At 42.8% G+C, this 15,253-nt stretch overlaps 1 protein-coding gene across 2 annotated transcripts in view; it reads right to left on the reverse strand.

Moving 5' to 3' along the window:
- COG7 (component of oligomeric golgi complex 7) overlaps positions 1-15,253 on the reverse strand; it is an 82,123-nt gene extending 66,870 nt beyond the window's left edge. Inside the window, exons 1-4 of one of the 2 annotated variants that reach the window (XM_027043031.2) lie at positions 14,429-15,237; positions 9,690-9,838; positions 9,277-9,393; positions 5,731-5,899 (exon numbers count right to left, since the gene is read on the reverse strand). In XM_027043031.2, coding sequence (XP_026898832.1) covers positions 5,731-5,899; positions 9,277-9,393; positions 9,690-9,838; positions 14,429-14,597 — 604 coding nt within the window. In that variant the 5' untranslated portion in view covers positions 14,598-15,237. Of the gene's footprint in view, positions 1-5,730; positions 5,900-9,276; positions 9,394-9,689; positions 9,839-14,428 lie in introns of both variants that reach the window. The other variant, XM_053213096.1, reaches the window with a different exon arrangement.

Raw genomic sequence — 15,253 nt, forward strand, 5'->3', positions numbered from 1 at the left:
ATTAATCACAAACATAAAGAAACTCATCGATAGTAATATCATAATAGTAGGAGACTTCAACACCCCACTCACAGCAATGGAAAGATCATCTAATCAAAAAATCAACAAGGAAACACACTGGACCAGATGGACTTAACAGATATATTCAGAACATTTCATCCTGAAGCAGCAAAATATATATTCTTTTCCAATGCACATGGAACATTGTCCAGAATACACCATATACTGGGAAACAAATCAGCCCTAAGTAAGTACAAAAAGATCGAGATCATACCATGCATATTTTCAGACCACAATGCTATGAAACTCGAAATCAACCACAAGAAAAAATTTGGAAAGGTAACAAATACTTGGAGACTGAAGAACATCCTACTAAAGAATGAATGGGCTAACTAAGCAGTTAAGGAGGAAATTAAAAAGTATATGGAAGCCAATGAAAATGATAACACCACCACCCAAAACCTCTGGGACGCAGCAAAGGCAGTCATAAGAGGAAAGTATATAGCATAAGAGGAAAGTATACCAGGCCTTCCTAAAGAAGGAAGAAAGATCTCAGATACACAACCTAACCTTAAGCCTTAAGGAGCTGGAAAAAAGAACAGCAAATAAAACCCCAAACCAGCAGAAGACAGGAAATAATAAAGATTAGAGCAGAAACTAATGCTATCGAAACCAAAAAAAAAAAAAAAAACAACAGAACAGATAAACGAAACCAGAAGCTGGTTCTTTGAAAGAATTAACAAAATTGATAAACCACTAGCCAGCTGGATCCAAAAGAAAAAGGAAGGGATCCAAATAAATAAAATTAAGAATGAAAGAGGAGAGATCACAACCAACACAGCAGAAATAAAAACAATAATAAGAGATTATGAGCAATTATATGCCAATAAAATGGGCAATCTGGAAGAAATGGACAAATTCCTAGAAACATATACACTACCGAAACTGAAACAGGAAGAAATAGAAAATTTGAACAGATCCATAAAAAGTAAGGAAATTGAATTAGTAATAAAAAATCTGCCAAAAAAAAAAAAAAAAGAGTCCATGGCCAGATCGCTTTCCAGGGGAATTCTACCAAACATTTAAGGAAGAGTTAACACCTATTCTCTTGAAGTTGTTCCAAAAAATAGAAACGGAAGGAAAACTTCCAAACTCTTTCTATCAAGCCAGCATTACCTTGATTCCAAAACCAGAGAGAGACCCCACTAAAATGGAGAACTACAGACCAGTTTCCCTGATGAACACGGATGCAAAAATCCTCAACAAGATATTAGCCAACTGGATCCAACAGTACATTAAAAAAAATTATTCACAAAAAAAATTTAAAAAAAAGGGGCGCCTGGGTGGCGCAGTCGGTTGAGCGTCCGACTTCAGCCAGGTCACGATCTCGCGGTCCGTGGGTTCGAGCCCCGCGTCGGGCTCTGGGCTGATGGCTCAGAGCCTGGAGCCTGTTTCCGATTCTGTGTCTCCCTCTCTCTGCCCCTCCCCCGTTCATGCTCTGTCTCTCTCTGTCCCAAAAATAAATAAACGTTAAAAAAAAAAAAAAATTATTCACCACGACCAGGTGGGATTTATACCTGGGATGCAGGGCTAGTTCAATATCCACAAAACAATTAACGTGATTCATCACATCAATAAAAGAAAGGACAAGAACCATATGATCCTCTCAACAAATGCAGAGAAAGCATTTGACAAAATACAGCATCCTTTCTTGATAAAAACCCTCAAGAAAGTAGGGATAGAAGGATCATACCTTGAGATCATAAAAGCCATATATGAACGACCCAACGCTAATATCATCCTCAAATGGGGAAAAACTGAGAGCTTTCCCCCTAAGGTCAGGAACAAGACAGGGATGTCCACTCTCGCCACTGTTATTCAACGTAGTATTGGAAGTCTTAGCCTCTGCAATCAGACAACACAAAGAAATCGGCCAGGAGGAGGTCAAACTTTCACTCTTCGCAGATGACATGATACTCTATATGGAAAACTTAAAAGATTCCACCAAAAAACTGCTATAATTGATTCATGAATTCAGCAAAGTTTCAGGATATAAAATCAACACACAGAAATCGGTTGCATTCCTATACACCAAGAATGAAGCGACAGAAAGAGAAATCAAGGAATCAATCCCATTTACAGTTGCACCAAAACCCATAAAATACCTAGGAAGAAATGTAACCAAAGAGGTGACAAATCTGTAACTGAAAACTGTAGAAAGCTTATGAAAGAAATTGAAGAAGACTCAAAAAAATGGAAAAAGATTCCATGCTCCTGGATAGGAAGAACAAATATTGTTAACATGTCGATACTACCCAAAGCAATCTACATATTCAATGCAATCCCTATCAAAATAACACCAGCATTCTTCACATGGCTAGAACAAATAATCCTACAATTTGTATGGAACCAGAAAAGACCCCAAATAGCCAAAGCGATCTTGAAAAAGAAAACCAAAGCATGAGGCATCACAATCCCAGACTTCAAGCTATACTACACAGCTGTAATCATCAAGACAGTATGGTACTGGCACAAGAACAGACACTCAGATCAATGGAATAGAATAGAGAACCCAGAAATGGACCCACAATCAGATGGCCAACTCATCTTTGACAAAGCAGGAAAGAATATCGAATGGAATAAAGACAGTGTCTTCAGTAAGTGGTGCTGGGAAAACTGGACAGCGACATGCAGAAGAATGAACCTGGACCACTTTCTTTCACCAGACACAAAAATAAACTCAACATGGATGAAAGACCTCAATGTAAGACAGGAAGCCATCAAAATCCTCGAGGAGAAAGCAGGCAAAAACCTGTTTGACTTTGGCCGCAGCAACTTCTTACTCAACACGTGTCTGCAGGCAAGGGAAACAAAGGCCAGCCAAAATGAACTACTGGGACCTCATCAAAATAAAAAACTTCTGCACAGTGAAGGAAACCATCAGCAAAACTAAAAGGCAACTGACAGAATGGGAGAAGATATTTGCAAACGACATATCAGATAAAGGGTCAGTATCCAAAATCTATAAAAAACTTATCAAACTCAACACCCAAAAAAACAAATAATCCAGTGAAGAAATGGGCAAAAGACATGCATAGACACTTCTCCAAAGAAGACATCCAGATGGCCAAAAAATGCTCAACATCACTCATCATCAGGGAAATACAAATCAAAACCACAATGAGATACCACCTCAAACCTGTCAGAATGGCTAACAGTAACAACTCAGGCAACAACAGATGTTGGCAAGGATGTGGAGAAAGACGATCTCTTTTGCATTGTTGCTGGGAATGCAAGGTGGTGTAGCCACTCTGGAAAACAGTATGGAGATTCCTCAAAAAACTAAAAATAGAACTACCCTACGACCCAGCAATTGCACTACTAGGCATTTATCCACGGGATACAGGTGTGCTGTTTGAAAGGGACACATGCACCCCCATGTCTTTAGCAGCACTATCAACAATAGCCAAAGTATGGAGAGAGCCCAAATGTCCATCGATGGATGAATGGATAAAGAAGATGTGGTATATATATGCAATGGAGTATTACTCGGCAATCCAAAAGAATAAAATCTTGCCATTTGCAACTACGTGGATGGAACTGGAGGGTATTATGCTAAGTGAAATTAGTCAGAGAAAGACAAAAATCCTATGACTTGACTCATATGAGGACTTTAAGAGACAAAACAGATGAACATAAGGAAAGGGAAACAAAAATAATCTAAAAACAGGGAGGGAGACAAAACAGAAGAGACTCATAAATATGGAGAACAAACTGAGGGTTACGGGAGGGGTTGTGGGAGGAGGGGATGGGCTAAATGGGTAAGGGGCACTAAGGAATCTACTCCCGAAATCACTGTTGCACTATATGCTAACTAATTTGGATATAAATTTTAAAAAATAAAAAATAAAACAAGTTAATAAAAAAAATAAATCTAAAAACAAATACAATTTAACAACAACAAAAAAGAAAACAGTTACATAAAAATAAAATATTACAAAATATGAAAATTGTCTAACAGTTAAAAGTTTAGAGAGAGAAGCCCTATGACAAAAAATTAATAATTAATAATTTGATAGTATGCCATAATTAAAATTCTAGAGTATGCAATCTTCTAGATCGAGCGGGGAAGTGGGGTAGGTGGGAAGCAGGAGGAATCAAAGTTCACTAACTGGGGGAGTCAGATATTGTTTCATTACGAGGCCAATAAATTGAGAAAGAAGCTTAGTTTAGTATCTGAAATAATAAATCACTAGAAAAAAGAAATCAAGTTATATATCTTTCAAATCATCTGTGAGAGAAAAAAAACACAAAGAAAACAGAACCAGTAAACAAAAAATGTAGAGACACACAAGACTGAAAATTTCTGTTAAAACAAAAACTTAAATGGTATAAAGTCACTTATTAAAAAATACAAGGATTAGGAGTGCCTGGCTGGGTCAGTCAGCATGTGACTCTTGATCTCAGGGTTGTGAGTTCAAGCCCCATGTTGGGCAAGGAGCCACAAAAGAAAAGAAAGGAAAGGAAAAGAAAAGAAAAGAAAAGAGAAAAGAAAAGAAAGAAAAAAAGAAAGAGAGAGAGAAAGAAAGAAAGGGAGAGAGACAGAAAGAAAGAAAGAAAGAAAGAAAGAAAGAAAGAAAGAAAGAAAGAAAGAAAGGAAGAAAGAAAAAAAAGGAAGGAAGAAAAAGAAAGAGGGAGGGAGGAAGGAAGGAAGGACGAACTAGATCAAAAAACAAAATTCAACCATATGCCATCTCCAATAGCCAGTCTAAAATAAAACATCACAGAAAGCTTGAAGGCTAAAAAAAAAAAGTGGGTAAAGCCATACTAAAGCAAATACAAACAAAAAATAAGGCAGAAGTTGTAATATTCATACCCAAGTTGAACGGCAGGCAGAAAGCATTCAATGGAGCCATGGCAGTATTTGATAAAAATGTTCCTTAAAACCTAACAGAGTAATAAGGAAGAATAAAAGCTTACAAATCATTTTTATGAAGCCGACACAACCAGGATACTAAAGCCTGACAAAGATATTTACTAAGGGGATTTCTATGAAAAATTCTAAAGTATCAGTAAAATATCCAGTAGTACATTACCATGCACATGCATACACACACATACACACACACACACACAGATACCCCATAAACATGTGGGGCTTGTTCTTGAGTTGCAAGAATGATACAATATTAGGAATGCTATTAATAGATCTCCCATATTAGTAAATCAGAGGAAATAAAAATAATACTTGATAAGGGCCAAAACTCACCAAACGGTACACTTAAGATTTGCGCATTTCTCTAAATGTAAATTTTACCTCAAAAAAAGAGAATCACACACCAATACTGAACTCCAGTTATCGATACGAATGCGGAAGCGTTTAAGAATGAAATGCTGGTATCTATCAGTTACTTTGACATTCATCCAAAACAGAACATGGATGGAGAGGAAGATGGATGGGTGGATAGGTAAGTGACAAAGCAAATCTGGTAAAACACCAGGCTGGGATCTAGACGGTGTGTCTGTCGTACACTTATTTCAGCTTTTCTGTATGTTCGAAAATGCTCATCGTATAAAATACTGAAAAAAGGCGACCACCCCAGAAAGTTACAAGTTAACTTCCGATCTACATAATTTAATCCACATTAAGACATTCAAGAGGTTGAAGACTCGGAAAGCCTTACCTTTGTAAAGAGGTGCACACAAAGATGAGAAAGGGCTAGCACTCACCTATAGACTGAGAGGTGAATACCGCTACAATCTGCGGGGAGGCCAGGGCCTCCAGCCTGTTCTTCAGGGCCTCCAAGTGCACACACTTTTCTGAGTAGTCTGGAGTATCCACAAGCATCATTAAACTGTTCTGCAGACCTGTCAGCTTGGCAGAAATCACAGCTATGTCCTATAAAAAGACCACAATTGGGGGTATTTACTTTAAAAGACCCAGGTACTTCAATTAAGAATGGACAAAATACAGAGTGCCTGCCTGGTGCAGTTGGTACAGCATGTGACTCCTGACCTCAGGGTTGTGAGTTCAAGCCCCGTGTTGGTTGTGGAGTCTACTTTAAAAAAAAAAAAAAAAGAACAGACAAAATACATGAAAAGACAATTCATAAAATTAAAACAAGAGTTTTCCTCCTAACAAAGTGGAAAAACCCTGGAAAAATTATAATAGCTATTGTTAGTGAGGGTGTGAAGAAAAAAGTCTACCTGGTACCATAAATTTACACTGTCTTTCTAGAAACAATTTAGCAATATGCATCAAGAGCCTTGAATACTATTCGTATCTTTAAAAATTTTTTTAATGTTTATTTTTGAGGAAGAGAGAGAGACAGAGTGTGAGTGAGGGAGGGGCAGAGAGAGAGGGAGACACCGAATCTGAAGAAGGCTCCAGGCTCTGAGCTGTCAGCACAGAGCTTGACATGGGGCTCGAGCTCATGGACCACGAGATCATGACCTGAGCATGATCACGAGATCATGACCGACTGAGCCACCCAGGTGCCCCGAAAACTATTCATATCTTTTGACCTGGTATTTCCTTTTCTAAAAATATGTCCTAAAGAAACAATTAGAAGGGGGTGCCTGGCTGGCTCTGTTGGTATAGTATGATCTCAGGGTTGTGCGTTCGAGCCCCACGTGGGGTATAGAAATTACTTAAAAATAAAAACTTAAAAAAAGAAACAATCAGAGGGACACAGAGATATTCATGCATTTTAATTAATTAATGTGATTCTAGTGTTGTAATAACAAAAACCTAGAAGCAACCTAAATCCTCCCTGATAACAAAATATAAAGGCTGAGTCCCTCATAATGGAATGTGGAATACTGTGCAGCCATTAAAGATCATGTTTTTGAAAAGTATTAATTACATAGCAAAATATGATTTATATGATTATAAAATATATATTATAAAATATGATTTTATATTTATAGCAAAATAAGATAAAAAAGAATATAGACACTAAAATATATGTAAATGCCTATATACCTGAAATATATGCATACATATAAAATACACAGGTGCAAAGATGTAAAAATACATAGAAAAATACCTACTAGACATAAAAAGCATATTACTAGGACATAGGAATAAGGCTCATTTTGTTCTCTGCCTTGTATTTTTCTGAATTTTCCAAATCTTCCAGACACACACAAATTATGTTTATAATTTGGGGCGCCTGGGTTGCTCAGTCAGTTAAGCATCTGATTCTTGATTTCAGCTCAGGTCATGATCTCACGGTTCATGAGTTCAAGCCCCAAGGAAGGCTTTGTGCTGATAGCACACAGCCTGCTTGGAATTCTCTCTCTCCCTCTCTCTCTGCCCCTTCCCCGCTTCCGTGAGCACTCTCTCTCTCTCTCAAAGATAAATAGACATTAAAAAAAATTATGTTTAGGGGCATCTGGGTGGCTCAGTTGGTTAAGCATCTGACTTCAGCTCAGGTCATGATTTCATGGTTCGTGGGTTCGAGCCCCACGTTGGGCTCTGTTGCTGACAGCTCAGAGCCTGGAGCCTGCTTCGGATTCTGTGTCTCCCTCTCTCTCTCTGCCCCTCCCCAGTTCGTGCTCTGGCTCTCTCTGTCTCTCAAAAATAAATAAACATTAAAAAAAACCTATGTTTATAATTAGAAAAGCTATTTTTTAAAAGAATTAAGAATACAGTAATTGTTTCATTTCAGCATCCGAAAGGTGTCTACGATGTGTCAGACACCGTACTGAAACACAAAGATCACAGGGCAGCCCTTGGGTTCACATACAGAAAGATCAGGATACAAATTAAGGACTATGGTTCAAGAGGCACAGGGAGGGAGCGACTGAGTTTGCCAATGAGAGGGTGGGAGCCAGCAGTGACAGATGGATGTTGAAATGGTGTAGGAGAAAAACAACGGGAAGCTTGATCAGAGTGGTGGCAGAGGGATCTAAGGAACAGACAACTTCAGAGAAAGACGGGAGAGATGGGGAGAGGGAACAGTTAAGGACTGCCAAGGTTTCCAGCCTCAATACTTGCATGGGAAGTGCCGCCATTAACCAAGAGAGGGAGGCCAAAGGGAAGAGCAAATGGGCAGTGGTTCTAGACAGAAGTAATGAATTTAGTTTGCAGTGTCCAGGGGGATGTCCAGGTGGATACAGGCGATCTTGTGGGCAATTAGTTCTGAATATCAGGATAGCTGGGAGGGGAGAAAGCAGCTTTCTAACTTTTAGCTAGTTAATATTAGTAGTGTACAGATTGCAATCAGAGACTGTACTTAGGTCTATTCTCTGTCACATCCATGCCAGAAGTCAAGTAAGATTTGCAACTCACATCTATGAAGCCTAAATCAATTACCTTGTCATGAGCCCAGAGGAGCTCTATTGTACTTAAAAATAAACATAACTGGGGTGCCTGGCAGCTCAGTTGGTTGAGCATCTGATTTCGGCTCAGGTTGTGATCTCAAGGTTCCTGAATTTGAGCCTCACATCAGGCTCTCTGCTGTCAGAAGAGACCCTCTGGCCCCCTCTCTCTGCCCCTCCCCCGCTCTCTCTATGTTAAAGATAAACATAACTGATATGGAATAATAGATCTCTCAGTACAAAAACAAAGTGCCCAGCAGCGTTCACAATGTGCTACCATTTATGGCAACCAAAGGGCAGGGATCACATATAAGTGTGTATGTGTCAGGAAGGACAGGTATAAAGGTGGTACGAGAGTTTGTACGGAGAAGGGAAATGAGGGCACTGGGAGGTGTCAGGGTTACAGGGAAAACGTTTTTGGCTGTTTATTCCTGTCTACGAATTTTTTCCCCACGTGCACTAAGCGCTTTTTTAAAAACTTGTGAGAGTTCTGAAAACCAGCAAAAGGGATGATAAAGAATTCATTTTGCTTAACAACTGAAAAGGAGTTTTTCACAAGACATCATCTAACCTCCTCCTTATAACCAGGCATCAAAAGCATTCCTACTCGCTACGGCCCAGGAGGTGTTAAGTACCTTGCCAGGATCCCATGATGGGTAAGGTCCCTCTGCCCGTGCTCCACACTCTCCTAATCCATTTCCTCTGCCTTTTTTACTGAGGCTTCTCCTAAACTCCGTGACTAGAAGCCTTCAGTCAATCAGGAGATACAAACTCAAGATGGTGGAAAGACCCAGAGCAATTTCAGATCTTCCCACCCTCTGCCTGCACACTTCCTGTGCTGCTTTTTACTACCCCTTACGGTTTCGAGTAAATGACTTTCTCATCGGTTTCTCCAAACCTCACGTTCCTGCCCGAACAGAACGCACAACATCCCCTAAACAAAAAACCTACTTGAGTCTTAAACGTCTCCTCAATATCAGCACTCAATGTGCTCCACTTGTCTGCTTCTTGAAGAGATTCTGCGGCAAGCTGCATTCTAGACTTCACCTGGTCGATTTCTACCAACACCTAAAAGAGAAACAAGGGATCAAACACTAAGGAAATGGCAGTTCCTTTTTCTCTACCTTGCTCCAGTGACTTGAAACATAAGCACCGTGAGGTGCCCCTGTCTTCAGGGAGCTTCTGTGCCCCTTACGACACCAATCATGTGGCTACATTGTTCAGCAGGTGCTGAAGACAGACATACAAGCTGAAAGAACCAAGCCAAAGAGGAGTGTTGAGTGGCTGGCAGACTTTGGAGTTCAGGTTGGGAGGAAAGGTCTTCCAAAACCAAGAATCAACATTTAGGACAGGAGCCAAAATACCTGCATCGATTGGGATGTATCCTGTTCAAATTTTTTAATGTCCTCCTTGACAAGAATCATCTGCTCTTTCAGGAAAGACGCCTCCTGTTTAAGGGCTTCCACATCGCGGAGCACTTTGGGCATGTTCTGAAGAGCCTGGTGACTTGTTTCTGCAGCAAGAAGCCAAGAATGAAAGGCGAAAATCGGAGCAGTCACAACCTGAATAAATCAGGAGACAGGAAGGGACTCTTCCCCAAAGCACTACCAACTACACAGTTTTCTGAGCCTGCGGGAAATGCGGGGTGGAGAGGAGGTGGACCGGGAGGTGGCCTCTGCCAGGGCCATGTCCTCCCCAGTCTGACAGGTGAGGGTCACGTGATTTGACAAGGAAGGAACCATCAACCCGACCCAACACCAACTGTTTTCCACCACTGAGTGAAAGTGCAACTCCCTCTGTGAGGAGACAGAATGAAAGAATCTGACACTGGGTAGATGCCAGCTACGTGCAGGTGGTTTACCAACGTTCTATCACTTAATGTCCACAGTAATCATTAGTAGCCGCCTCTTAGAAATAAGAAAACTGAGGCTTAGGAAGGTTGAGTAACTTGCTTAAGATTGCACAGAGCTGAAACCAAGCCTTACATGTGTCTGGCCCATTTGCATTCCATGGTCTTTTCAAAACAGAGTCCACAGACTCTCAGCATCAACTGGACTGCAGTTAAATACAGGTCCCTAGGCACCTGCCAGAGTTTCTTATTTAACAGGTCTGGTAGGAGATCAAGTGATATTAAGTAAGCTGCATTTTTTGAGGTGCCTGGGTGGCCCAGTCAGTTGAGCAGCCAACTCTTGATTTCAGCTCAGGTCATGATGCCAGAGTCATGGGATCAAGCCCCGCGTCGTATTTGGGATTCTCTCTCTCTCTCGGCTCTGCCCTTCTCCCCTGCTTGCTCTCGAAAGAAAGAAAGAAAGAAAGAAAGAAAGAAAGAAAGAAAGAAAGAAAGAAAGAAAGAAAGAAAGAAAGATGCATTTTTTCACAGACATCCCAAATGCAGAATACAACTTGAACATTTTTGCAAACTATGATGTGTTATGTGGAACTGGGAGAGTTAATAGCACACCCCTTTAAGCCTTTAAAGGGCAATTTGATGGGAATCAACCAAAGAAGCCCAGTGCCTTCTCTACCAGCGAAATGAATAGAACTCTAACATCTCGAAGAAGTAGTTCAGGAACCTGTTCATCCAGCTCTGCTGTAAAGTAAAAATCTGTTTCCTGCACTGACCCCAGGTAAAGTTCTAAGACTAAGAAAACAAACACAGGACATGGATTTCTTCTGCACAAAGACTGACTTTTAACAATGTTATGGCCCCAGCCTGGTCTCCACCTGCTAAACCTCAGTCACTCTTCAGCCCTTGCTGTTTCCTGTATACCTCTTTTCCCCTCTCCACAGTACCCCCAAGTTTAGTCCACTCTTGTATCCATTTTTAATGTTTTTTTTAATATTTGCATTGTTATATATTTTTTATTTTTTTTAACATTTATTTTTGAGAGAGACAGAGACAGAGCACAAATGGAGGAGGAACAGAGTGAGAGGGAGACACAGGATCTGAAGCAGGCTCCAGGCTCTGAGCTATCAGCCCAGAGCCCGACGTGGGGCTTGAACTCACGAACCATGAGACCATGACCTGAGCTGAAGTTGGACACTCTACCGATGGAGCCACCCAGGCGCCCCTTTTATGTTTATTTTTGAGAGAGAGAGAGAGAGAGAGAGAGAGAGAGAGAGAGAGAGAGAGAGAATCCCAAGGAGACTCCACGCTGTGTTCACTCCAGCACAGGGCTCGAACTCATGAACTGTGAGATCACAACCTGAGCCGAAATCAAGAGTCGTATGCTTAACTGACTGAGCCACCGGGGCACCCCTGTATCCATTTTTAAAACCATCACTTGCAGTGGTTGCCTCTGAGAGGGTAAGGGCCAGATTTCACCGTAAAGGGACGTGGGGACACTGACTTGGGTGATGGTAACATTCTATTTCTTGACAGAGGTTTGAGTTATCCTAGCTGTACACATTTGTCAAAACTCATCACACTCACCAGATAGGATTCGTGCATTTCACCTTATGTAAATTTTACAGGGTGAAGAAAAACAGAGCTGTAAACAAGTACTGAACTTATTGAACTCTATTATGTTTAGGCTACTAACTGAAATGCACAGGGATAAAGGATACTGATGTCTGCAACTCATTCTGAAATACATCAAAAAATAAGATGGATGAATGGAGAGAGGGACTGGTAAGTGGACAGACTTGTGATAAAGGAGGTATAGTTAGGTCATTAATTGTAGAGTCTAGGTAGGGGGCGTATGGATGTTCACTACAAATTCTCTCCACGTTACTCGACGTTTGGCACCTCTGCCCACAGCTGGGCGGTTCAAGAACCTGCTGCCATTCCTGATGTTCGCCCCCTCTCATTCCTTATTCCAATCCACCAGCAAGTTCTCCCCATTCTTCCTCCTAAAAATATCTTAAATCTATCCATTTCTCTATCTATCTCTATCCATGTCCACTGTCATAACCCCACCTGAAGCCACTATGATGACAGTCCACCCTTCTGAACAGCAGCCTCCAGCAGAATGGAGCCATGAATCAAACCATGTCACTCCCATACTTATAAATCCTCCGGTAACATCCCATTACACTCATTTTGGTTCAAATCCAAACTCTTTCACGTGACATTAAAATCCCTGCATGATCTGGCCCCTGTTAACCTATCCAACCTAAGACTGGGTCTCATTCAACATTGGATCTCTGAAACCTGGAAAACAGTTTGTGCCCAATATTTGTTGACTGAATTCATGAACAAATCGATCCTCCAGTTTGGAGTCCTCAATACCCACTCCTTGAACCTCTGCAATAACCTCTCTTCACTGAAGACTTGAGCCACGGTCTCATCTTCCATAAAAATAAAGCTTTGGGGGGCGCCTGGGTGGCTCAGTAGGTTCAGTGTCCAACTTTGGCTCAGGTCATGATCTCATGGTTCTGCACTGACAGTGCAGAGTCTGCTTGGGATTCTCTCTCTCCCTCTCTCTCTGCCCCTCCTCCACTCATGCGTGCATGCTCTCTCTCTCAAAATAAATAAACTTAAGGCCTTTCACAGTTTGATCCCAATCTACTTTTCTGCCTTATCTCCGGCAAGTCTCCCCACTCCCTACGGAAGTGTGATCCTGTGGTCATCATACCAGTGACTCATATTTATTGATGTTATTGATGGAGCTCTGTTGGAACTCACTCTTCTGTGGGCTGGCTAGGCCTTTCTATACTCACATGCCTCTGCATGTGGTGTCCTCTCTCCCTTTAATTCCAGACAAGTAGCACAGTATCATGGATAAGAGCCTGGGCTCTGGAACCAACTGCTTGGGTGCAAATGCAAATGGCCCCACTCACTAGCAACATGACCGGGTAAGTCACCTCACTCTGCTGCAGTTTCTCCAATTATAAAGTGGGAATAATAATTGTGCCTACCTCTAAGGACTATTGCCAGGTTTAAATTAGATAATTATGCCCAAAAGGGGCAATATTAACATTTTGGCCAGGACAGTTCTTCATTGTGCAGGACTGTGCCAAGCATTGCAGGACATCAAGCATCGCTGGGTACTTCCACTGAACGTCCATGGTTGTGACATGCCTCACCACTGCAATGCATAAAAACACTCTCACCAATTTCCAGATATTGGGGGCTGGGGGAGGAGGAGGCAACGTTGCCACCCGTGGTTGGAGAACCACGTAGTTAATACATATAAAGCGTTTAAAAGACTGCCTGACACATTCCAAGGACTCAAATATTGCTATCGCGTTGTTATTGACGTCCCCCCTCTTTGCCCTATGGAGTCTTCCTTCAAGGCCTAACACAGGGAAAGCCCTTTATGATTCTCCCAGACACCAGGTAACCATACACTTCTTCCAGCTCTCGCCGCTCCTGGTTCTAGTTGCGGTAAAGCCACCCCTCATTGTAAGTGAACTGTTTAGTATCTTCCCCACAAGGCAGCAACTGCCTGAAAGGTACACTTTTTGCCCACTGCCTATTTCTGGGCACATGCGTGACAGATGCTCAATCATAAGCAGAAGATGCACAGTGCAATAAAGGATCGGCAGTGAAAGACAGCTCCCCTCCAGCTCTCCCCACCAACGCCAGCCTTTTCTTAAACAGTGGACACATCCATAAAATAAAGTTCCCCATCCTGGATCATAGGCTTCCTGCCGGCAGTCTGTGCAACGTGTCTCTCCCACAAAGCCGAGCAGAGAGACTGGCGTGCAGTATGCCCTGAATAAAAACCGATTCGAGGTGTTAATGAAATGGCTGCTGGCGTGTATTATTTTTTATAATTAACTATCCTTAAAAGATGGTTCAAGTCTCCAGTCAGGCCTGCCCATCTTCCTCACGGACATGAAAGTCCGCTAAAACAACGTTTCCCAGCTTTGTGTCAGTCCCATACGGCTTTGATACGCTTCTGCCAAACATAAGCACGTGCCGACGATTATTTAATACTGTTGAAATACTGAAATATTGTTGTTCACGCTTCTGACTTAAGTTATAAAAGGAAACGTGACAGCACCGCGAGGGGTGGAAGAGCAAGCTTCAGACCTGGCAAGCCTTAAAAACTGGCGGCAGCGAGCTGACACCTTCCCCAGAAGGGACTGCAGGAGGGTCGGGCCGGGCTCGAGTTCCCACCGCCGCCCCACGCCCGCGCGGACAGCTCGGCCTCACCCTCCACGGCGTGGTTCACCTCCTGGATGAAGAGCTGCAGCTTCATCACCAGGGTGGCCGCGTGGCTGTCCGCCGTCCCGGCCGTCGCCTCCTTGGGGCCCGTCCTGAAGGCCGCGTTGATCCACTCCTTCACGTCGAAGTCTTCCGCCAGGAACTTGGAGAAGTCCATGGCCACACCGCCTCGGCCCCGGCGTCCACGCCTGAAGAGCTGGCGCCGGTGGCAACGAGGCTGCGGAGGCGGGCGGCCCCGCGAGAGCACCGAGACTGGCCTGGGGGGGGGGGGGCGGCAGGCGGAACCCACGGCACCCGCAACTCACCCCTCTAAGGCCCCTCTGTCAACTCTCCGAGACAGACTGCTCGGAATGGCCCTCGCCGCGCGCCGTACTTCTTCCGGAAGTAGGTGGCCGTTACCATAGTGACTGCGGGCGTTCCGGGCGCCCTAGTGAGCTGGGCTTTGGCGCAAGGCCACTGGCGGAGAGCGGGGAGCAGCAGGCGCTTGAGGCCCTTCCGCTTCTTTTGCTAACTTAAGTGCGTGTTCGCGTGCCTAAGTATGTGCTTCCTCCAAAGCCCTTACGTGCACTAGCGCACTTCACAGTCTTCACGGTACTATAAGTGCCAGTATTTTCCCCAACGTAAAGATGAAGATTTGAAGCAGTTGAGCAACTGGTTCAGTCTTGTAGACAGAAAGTGGCACTGTGGGGATCGGAACTCAGGCAAGCCCGCCACTGGAACCTGAACTCTTTACCATGCTTTACTGCCTTCCTACTTACTCTACGAGATCTGGCCTGTGCCCACCACCCTTCCTGCTCCTTTCATCCGTGTAGC

The sequence above is a fragment of the Acinonyx jubatus genome, chromosome E3, assembly GCF_027475565.1.
Source record: "Acinonyx jubatus isolate Ajub_Pintada_27869175 chromosome E3, VMU_Ajub_asm_v1.0, whole genome shotgun sequence".
NCBI classification, from domain to species: domain Eukaryota; kingdom Metazoa; phylum Chordata; class Mammalia; order Carnivora; family Felidae; genus Acinonyx; species Acinonyx jubatus.